The following is a 9998-nucleotide window of genomic DNA, read 5'->3' on the forward strand; positions in this document are numbered from 1 at the left end:
TTAGCCACACTTAGGTACCTTGAGTTTGTTTAGGCCTACAAATCTTATGCACATGCAATATCCCCACTCCCACAGCCCATGATGACATTGGCCTGGCACCACTGTTCTTGATGGTTAGTTAAGGAATGTACTCACATATGCACCTTCTATGAAGTAGGCTATGTACTTATGATATCAGTTTTGAGATGGCACTTTATGGTATTTACTTGGAGATTGTGGTACAATGTGTACTTTCTACTAACAATACTTCAAAGAATTCAACAAGTGGTAACTGCATGGTGCCTAGTGGTGCATGTTTTAATGAATCCCAAATAAACAGGTAATAGGTCATTATTGTATCATTACAATTTCATCATATACTTTAAGTAAATAGCTGGTAATTTCTTTAGCATACAGTGGATATGTATTGCTCGACATACTTTTAGTTTTACACGAAAAGATGCCCTTTGATATGGTTACAGATACCCATCCGTTGGTTTTAAAGCCCAAATAGTGTGCTACAAAATATTACATGGAATGTATGGTGTGTGTAAAACAAAAAAGTCCATGACTGAGAATAACATTGACTCAATGGCACAAATCATCCTGTATGACTGAGTAATATTAGAAAGACACACAGATGGCATGAGAAAAATTATTCTAAACATGTCAAGCAGCACCATAGCTCCACTGATAATGCCCGTCATAGGGATGGTCTCTGTCAACCTAAAAGTAGAATGAATCAAGTCTGCCACCTAGTGGGATGTTATCACTTAATGAAGAAAGAACATTAGAACCAATCGTCTGACAGTCAAATTAAAACAAAGGTATCTAGTATGAGATTTGGGTATAGCTTTGAGAATAGTGAGTTAATGCAAATGGGCTGAGTTAGCACCGATTCCCAATGTTGGCATGCCTGGACATCAGCTACTCCTATCCAGCGTGACTCATCAGCACCAGCCATAAAGGGGCTGTAAAATAGCATCAAGTATGTACAGAATGTCAGTTCCACTGTATATTGTACAGTTCATAGGAGTTTAGGTGCTTCTGAGAATAAAAATTATTTACCAGAATTTAGAGTTCTTCAGTGTTAGTTTAGCACTACTCCAATTTGATAATTCCAGACTTGCACCACTGAAACGTCAACTAATAAATTACAATTTTAGTGACAAGCTTTAATTTTCTGGTCTATAAAAGTGTACATAATTTCACTCCTTTAACAAATGCACTACTAAAGCTTCAATGCTTTTATTTGAGGTTATAACTTCCATGACTGAGTTGAGACAACATTGCACAAGTTCATTGATAGTTGCTTCCATTCTGATGTTGGCTTCCTATAATTGAACATAGTGCAAATCTCCACAGATAACCGTAAATAAAAAAAAAACACTGCACATTTGTCCAACTTTAAAATATTTATTTTCAAAAATACAAAAGCAAAATATATACACACTATTAAAATAGAATATATTTAATACAAAATATATACAGCTGCTGAGGTCATTAGAAAGGGGGAAGTCCTTGCCTGACAACTCACCCCAAATGTAATTCTGAGGCCGGAAGCCGTGCTTTGTGAGGATTCTGAATGGTCACTAGCTAGCAACAACGAAAAGAGTTGCCACGTGGGGAATCGTAGGTGGCTCTTTTCAGCTAGTTTTATCTTGTTCTTGATACCATGTCTTGTTTTGAGGTTTGACTGATTTCATGTCAATGCTAAGATGGCAAAAATTCACTAGCTAACCAACAACTAATGTATGAAGAGACAAGTGCTCACTGTTTATTTAAAACAAATACATTTGCACATCGAGACTAGTTTACAGGTCAACAATCGAAGCCAACCTTGTCTGTTTTGCCCCATAGTCGCACACACGTTGGCTGTGGTTGTTGCCAAACCAATGAGTCTATCGATCGCTACATACGTTCAGTCTGAAACTGCCATCCTAGAAGTGGTTTGTCTGACTTCAAAATGAAGGCCTTTCTACAAAACAAATTCATAAGCGATTGGATCGTCTAACAAAGAGTATCAAAGTTGATGACATCATGTAGGCCGGCTCTGGCCCAACCCATCGGTTTCTGGGACCAATCAGAATGTGTTTGCATTCTACAAATTGTCGGGGGGGGGGGGAACCCAGACTCGTGGTGGACAAGAAACATCAGTTGGCCAGAGTGATGTGGATGGGAAGCCAGGCAAGAAAAGTTCTATCTTGTCCTTTTGTCCTTAATAGTGTAGTGAAGGACCAACGGTTGAGCCTGGAATAAAAATACCCAATTAATTACATATGTCTCAAGTGATCTTACGTGAACATAAATCCAACTAATCTGAGGAAACTCCCAAATCAATTATAACCCTGTTACAGCATTCAAGGTAAGTCAAAAAGTATTTTCTCTTCTCGCACTACAATTCATTATTTGGATTTATGAAGGAAGATACAGTGAGATCAGTGTCAGCATGATTTAACTTTAAATATATATGCACTCTCATGTTTAATTAGTGTGTGAGACTATATGTCTTACTCCCAAACAATGTAGTTGTCTAAGTAACATACAATGACTTCCTTCTTGTGCTAGAAAACATGTTTGAATTGAGAGTAAAATTGCCATAGACATTGTATAATATGAAGTCACTACAGAATATTGATTTGGAATATTATTTATTTCCTTAAATCCAACAATGCCGTTTCCACCGCAGAACGTCCAAATGGAAAAAGTTCAAGTGTAAAGGAATTCAGTATGAAATTGTTGGCTCAACTTGGAGGTACCTTGCCAAACCAGTGAGAGATCCACAGCCGTTTCATGGTCATGTGATCTGGAAGGGACTCATTATTGAACAACATCTGGATCTGTGATGAAATGGAGACCACACAGTGAGGACAAAACATGACAACTGGTCCTGGGTCAACTGTACAAGCGCACATATGCTCCATTTCCAATTCTCTGAAACATTCACATACTCAAAATACAACTAACTTGTGTATAATTTTCAAAGCACTCGACTGAAAAGTTGCACAACAAGGGATTACCTAATAGGCTACACTTTTGTAGTCATAGGACATGGTTCCTGTGTTGTAGTTTTGGACTGTTTGCAAATAGGTACACTGCACATGTAATGTAAAATGGTGCTGATATGTCCCTCTTAAATGATCAACTGACCTGGTGCTTCTCCACATTCAGTCGATGACATAGCACTTTACGCAGGTGTCTCACCTCAGCTCGGACCGAGCAGCGCACAAACTTCTGCTGCAGAGACGAGGCAGAGCAACATTACTACAACTCCAATTCCACACGATTACAGAATTAAAAACGGAAATACCAAGAAATGTGGGCAATTCTATTAGGGACTGACAGATATTCAAATTAAATACAATTGAGGGAAGCATTGCTTGTGGAGACCCGATCCAAACAGAACACTGCAAGTTAAACTAACAGACCTCTGGTGGCATAATGTGGTTCCATTCCACATACAACTTACTTGAAGAGTCAGTTTGGTCTTATCTTTTTTTTCAGAAAGAGATGAACTGTAGGGACAAGAGAGTACATGATTAAGCATGAAACACTGGGAGGGATTTTAAGGGGCATTTTGAAATGGACAGAATTCCAGGAAACATTTGTGACGGGATTTTCATTTTAAAACGTGAAATTTACCGGCTATATCTAATAGAAACCCATTTGAATGCCACCGTGTGAAGGTTAAGCTCGTTTTTTTTGGAGTGCTCACTGCCAATCAGTGGTGTAGTGGAGGGTACATGCAGGTATAAGCTGGATACCCAGTTATTTCAGTGGGTATTGCATATACTCCTTAATCCCCACAATGTGTGTCAAAGTAGTGTAGGTATACGCTGTATCAATTAACAAGGCTGATGGAACAAGATCAGAATATTCAGCTTAAAAATTTTGATAATTATTTCTTAAAGTTTTAAGCGCTGCAATGTGCAGTGCATTCGGCAAGTATTTAGACCCCTTGACTTTACACATTTTGTTACATTACAGCCTTGTTCTAAAATTGTTTATTTTTTTATCCTCAATCTACACACAATACCCCATAATGACAAGGCAAAAACAGAAATACCTTATTTACATAAGCATTCAAACCCTTTGCGACGAGACTCAATTGAGCTCAGGTGCATCCTGTTTCTAGAACTTGGAGTCCACCTGTGGTAAATCCAATTGATTGAACATGATTTAGAAAGGCACACACCTGTCTATACAAGGTCCCACAGTTGACAGTTCATGTCAGGGCAAAAACCAAGCCATGAGGTTGAAGGAATTGTCCATAGAGCTCCGATACAGGATTGTGACGAGGATCAGATCTGGGGAAGGGTATCAAACAATTTCTGCAGCATTGAAGAGCCACATGACCACATTGGCTTCCATTTTAAAATGGAAGAAGTTTGGAACCACTAAGACTCTTCCTAGAGTTGGCTGCCCAGACAAACTGAGCAATCGGTGGAGAAGGGCCTTGGTCAGGGAGGTGACCAAGAACCCAATGGTCACTGACAGAGCTCCAGAGTTCCTCTGTGGAGATGGGAGAAGCTTCCAGAAGGACAACCATCTCAGCAGCACTCCGCCAAGCAGGCCTTTATGGTAGTGGCCAGATAGAAGCCACTCCTCAAAAAAAGGCACCAAAAGGAAGACCACGACGAATAAGATTCTCTGGTCTGATGAAACCAAGATTGAACTCTTTGGCCTGAATGCCAAGCATGTCTGGAGGAAACCTGGCACCATCCCTACGGTGAAGCATGGGTGGCAGCATCATGATGTGGGGACATTTCAGCGGGACGGACTGGGAGACTATTCAGGATCGAGATTAACAGAGCAAAGTACAGAGACATACTTGATGAAAACCTGCTCCAAGAGTGTTCAGGTCCTCAGACTGGGGCGAAAGTTTACCTTCCAACAGGACAACCCTAAGCACACAGCCAAGAGAACGCAGGAGTGGCTTTGGGACAAGTCTCTGAATGTCTGAGTGGTCCAGCCAGAGCCCAGACTTGAACCCGATCAAACATCTCTGGAGAGACCGGAAAATAGCTGTGCAGTGACGCTCCCCATCCAACCTGACAGAGCTTGAGAGGATCTGTAGAGAAGATTGTGCGAAACTCCAAATACAGGTGTGCCAAGCTTGTAGCGTCATACCCAAGAAGACCAGAGCCTGTAATCACTGCCAAAGGTGCTTCAAAGTACTGAGTTACGGGTCTGAATACTTATGTAAATGTGATTTCACAAGTATTATTTTTTATACATCGCAAACATTTCTAAACCTGTTTTTGCCTTGTCATTATGGGGTATTGTGTGTTAATTCATGGGCAGATAGAAACATCCCTTTGAAAGAGGCGAGATAAAGAACTACCGTGAGTTGCTAAAATGACTAGGATAATACCTTTGGCTGCTAGACAATGAAAGAAAACCCATAGTACATGAACACATGAGGAAGTCTTCATCAAATAATTGCCATCACATTTCTGTGATGGGATTTTGGTTACAGGCTACTTTGAAGCAAAGTAAGACATGCCTCATGATGTAAAACGTCCAGGTTTCAACAGCATATTGACAAGCCAGCAGGACACCTGCCTTTTGCATGGTAGGCTATTATAGCTCAAATCATTGTCACCAGTTTACAAAACATCATAAAATACTTAAACACTTCTGCCCGTCACACTGACTCACTGGCGCAGGAAACTCTGCAGGCCGGTACCAGTTGAAATGTTAGCGAGAGCTCAAGACAGACAGGCAGAGTACATAGATGATGCGATTAAAAGACAATCTGAACCAATTTCCATGCAGAGCCAATGCAAACAGGATATATTCTAGGGTGGCAATGTTTTTATTTGTCGGCTCTTATGTATTTTTATTGGACAATAGTTGGCAATTACCGGAAACACTGAGGGGGGATGTAGAAACAAAAAAATGAATTTAAGCACTAAGTATCAGTGATAATCCACCTGCGGTCTGAGAATAGACAGTAGGCTACTTACTGTAGTTGTCAAGACATGGCACGAAAGCTTACCTTTGCCTCTCTAGACAAAGCGAGACCTGCTCGTCATATCTGTAGAAGTGGGCCTTGGAGTGGTCAAAGCTGGTAAAAGGTAATCCTGCATCTGGTATGGCGTCTAGGGGTGACACACAGATACCATGTAAAAGTAGAAGCTGTAGATTCACAAAACATGAAAAATCTAATTAAAATCTAAAGGCTTACCTTCCCCAGACGGTTGGACAACTCTCTCAAGCCCACGCGACTGATAGAATTCCTTTATTCTCTTGTCTTCACCTGTTTACAAAGAACAGAAAATAAGGACCTTAGAAATACTACCACGTAAAATAAAAAAATAGACATTTTTATCAAGATAAATTGATAATGTAATGACGCAGGTGTTTAAGTAACGCTGTTAAACTAGTTCTCATTGCATGAGAACTTATCAAATTAGATGATTAGGAGTTAAGAGCTTTTCCCCCTAAGTAAACAGGAGAAACAAAATAAAACCATTAATGTACTATGTAATAAATCAGAACAAGTATTATTGTATGAATTTCAATGTACTTACTTTCTTGAAGTCCTGGAACCAGTTTGTAGACAATGTCTTGCATCACTCTATCCAATTTCAGGTTCAATAAAGGCTGGGTTTCATGGATCTTTATGTTGCACATTGGACAATACTTGCTGGTTTGGAGGTATTTCACAATACAACTTTTACAGACTGAAATAGAAGCAGAAGAGACATTGGCCATTAATGTCCCTGAAAAAGGATGTTCTTTTATAATAACATTAAAATGCACTATACAAACTTATATTACTATGTACACTACATGACAAAGTATGTGGACACCTGCTCGTCAAACATTTAATTCCAAAATCATGGGCATTAATATGGAGTTGGTCCCCCATTTGCCGCTATAATAGCCTCCACTCTTCTGGGAAGGCTCTCCACTAAATGTTGGAACATTGCCGCGGGACTTGCTTCCATTCAGCCACATGAGCATTAGTGAGGTTGGGCACTGATGTTGGGGGATTATGCCTTGCTCACAGTCGGCATTCCAATTCAACCCAAAGGTGATCGATGGGGTTGAGGTCAGGGCTCAGTGAAGACCAGTCAAGTTCTTCCACACTGATCAAAATACATTTCTGTATGGACCTCACCTTGTGCACAGGGGCATTGTTATGCTTTAAAAGGAAAGGGCCTTCCTCAAACTTGCCACAAAGTAGGAAGCGTAGAATGTCATTGTATGCTGTAGCGTTAAGATTACCCTTCACTGAAACTAAGGGGCCTAGCCCAAATCATGAAAAACAGCCCCAGACCATTATTCCCCCTCCAACAAACTTTACAGTTGGTACTATGTATTTGAGCAAGTAGCGTTCTCCTGGCATCCACCAAACACAGATTTGTCTGTCGGACTACCAGATGGTGAAGCTTAATTCATCACTGCAGAGAATGCGTTTCCACTGCTCCAGAGTCCAATGGGGGCAAGCTTTACACCACTCCAGCCGACACTTGGCATTGCGCATGGTGATCTTCGGCTTGCGTGCAGCTGCTCGGCCATGGAAGCCCATTTCACATGAAGCTCCCAACGAACAGTTATTGTGCTGATGTTGTTTCCAGAGGCAGTTTGGAACTCGGTAGTGAGTGTTGGCGATCCCATTATGTGAGTGTGTGGCCTACCACTTCATGGCCAACTTGTTGTTGCTCCTAGACATTTCCACTTCACAATAACAGCACTTACAGTTGAGCAGAGCAGCTCTAGCACGGCAGAAATTTGATATACTGACTTGTTGGAAAGGTGGCATCCTATGACCATGCCATGTTGAAAGTCACTGAGCTCTTCAGTAGGCCATTCTACTGCCAATGTTTGTCTCTGGAGATTGCATGGCTGTGTGCTCGATTTTATACACACGTCAGCAACAGTTGTGACTGAAATGACCGAATCCATTCATTTGAAGGGTGTCCACATACACTATATATACACAAAAAGTATTACTGCACTTTTGAAGCTAGAAACATAAGTATTTCGCTGCACTTGTAAATCTGTGTACGAGACCAACAAACTTTGATTTGTACGCATTCACAGGCAGTAAGAAGGCTAGTCCACAAGTCTATAAAAGTATGCCTATTTCTTAGAGAGGTAACGTCATAAGCCAAAACATAGAAAGTACAGGCTAGGCCCACTTACATGTATGCAGACACTCGGTAATAGTTGTGGCATCGATGAAGTACCCAGCACAGAGATAACACACTATGTGCTCGTTCAGGTCTTTGATCTTCAACTTCACTTCCTCCTGCAACAATATTAAGTTGCCATTGAAATCTCAAGAATATAAAGTATCCCATGCAGTTTCGTTACATTGTTGCTACTTGGTGTAAAAATAAATAGCAGAATGATGATATTCTAGAGGAGCCTGGTGAGTTCATTCGAATAACACTGTCGATTGCGCGTGCTCTTTTCCACTACTTTTGAGCAGGTGGGTGTGTCAGGTGACTGCAACATTGTACCTAGTTATGATTGCTAACGCAATGGCAAATAAGTGTAGCATCTAACCTTACGTTATATCTGTATAAAGTTAGTTAGCAACCCAGTACGCTACACACGGAATTGCAAATATTGGACACAGGTAACGTTAAGACAGTCACTTTACAAACAAGGTTTGACAAGCCCGTCACGAGAAGCTAGCTAGCCTAGCAAACACAATTAGCTGCTACTAGTTAATAAGTGTAAGAACTAACATCAGTCAAAATATTTTATCCATGCAAAACGCACATTAGTATTTTAACAAACAATGCATCGCGTTTCTGGTGTACAACGGGGGGAATGGGTAGTTTGAACGGTACACATTTGCACGAATTACCTGCATTAGCTGCCCAGAACAACAACACGAGTAGACTTCTTCCACACGCCTGCGCACACATGGTAGGCAGCTCTCTCCCCATCACTTAGGGACGGGAGAAAGCGCTCGCATTGCTGCCTTTCCTCGTCGTAACTAGTTATGCGGCTAGATCCAGCTCTGATCAACTCAAACAATTCTCACTGGTCTATAGAGTCCGAAATTAATTGGTACCTACCTCATTTCGTAACGGGTCGAGCTTATATACGGACTGGAGTTGATTTCTTAGCCGCATAGCTATCGCCATTGGCCCTTGCTCCGCCATCTTTGGGAATTATTCGTATTTCCGGGTGGAAGGAGTGTGTTCAAGAGCATGCTCCAAGTCCGTTCTGTGGCTGAATTTCAATCATCTTTCATCGTGTCCTGCCCTCGAACCCTCACTCGCTTCCTACTCTGTTTTCTCACTCGCTTCCTACTCAAAACTATGTGTTAAGTATTTTAATGAATAACTAACTATACTAAACTAAAAGCAGAACACAAATTACAGAACGGTTAGTCCTGTTACTCAGCTTGCATTTCTTAGCATACAGCTTCTCATGATGGGTTGTACGCTGCGTGTAGGACAAAGCTATACTACTTTCAATAATAAATCATATTTGCATGGAGAAATTAAGTAGGCCTACTAGTGACAGCACTGGCACCTTCTATGACATAAGAGCCATATGGCTCACTGTTTTGGCTCACACAGAAAAGTTTTTGAATAGTTTGAATGGTAGGCTCTGTGCTACCTGTCTCTTGTCAGTAGATGGCACTGGAAGCATACGACTCAATATTGTTAGACAACAGCAACATTTATTGGGTAGAAATTGTCCATATAAATAGTTTTTCACGTTAGTTGTTGGCCAACATCTTAGTTTGGAGATTGCAATCACCACTACGGTTATAGAGCATAGGCTACTCATCCACAGGGGTAGGCTACACTGTGACATATTTAGAAGAGATGGTATTCTCAGTAACAACAGTCCTAGTTATAAAACTATCAATTATGTCCTTAAATTTAACCAATTGTCCCTTAGGTGAATCTTTAGAGATCACCACTACATATTGCCTTTTAAAAGATGTCATTTGTACCGTATGGAATGATATTGTATGGTCACTTTGAGCGCAGGTTTGCTGTGACAAGTTTCAGAGAAGTAGCATCTATAAAATAAAA

At 40.7% G+C, this 9998-nt stretch overlaps 1 protein-coding gene across 9 annotated transcripts; it reads right to left on the minus strand.

Annotated features, from left to right (window-relative positions):
- Positions 1-1381: 1381 nt before the first annotated feature.
- On the minus strand, positions 1382-9143 carry LOC129858299 (polycomb group RING finger protein 1-like). Of its 9 annotated transcripts, none has more exons than XM_055927448.1 (9): positions 9024-9143; positions 8137-8242; positions 6516-6668; positions 6170-6241; positions 5981-6083; positions 3449-3494; positions 3130-3213; positions 2739-2819; positions 1382-2229 (listed from the first exon to the last, which is right to left on the minus strand). In XM_055927448.1, exons 1-9 carry the CDS (start codon positions 9108-9110, stop codon positions 2179-2181), a joined length of 783 nt encoding a protein of 260 aa, XP_055783423.1. In that variant the 5' UTR covers positions 9111-9143; the 3' UTR covers positions 1382-2178. The 9 variants fall into 9 exon arrangements, with proteins under 9 accessions (XP_055783423.1, XP_055783417.1, XP_055783418.1 ...); XM_055927442.1 differs by having other exon boundaries at positions 8137-8245; XM_055927443.1 differs by having other exon boundaries at positions 3130-3216; positions 8137-8239; positions 9024-9142.
- Between the last annotated feature and the right edge of the window lie 855 nt (positions 9144-9998).

Source organism: Salvelinus fontinalis, chromosome 6 (genome assembly GCF_029448725.1).
Source record: "Salvelinus fontinalis isolate EN_2023a chromosome 6, ASM2944872v1, whole genome shotgun sequence".
NCBI lineage: Eukaryota > Metazoa > Chordata > Actinopteri > Salmoniformes > Salmonidae > Salvelinus > Salvelinus fontinalis.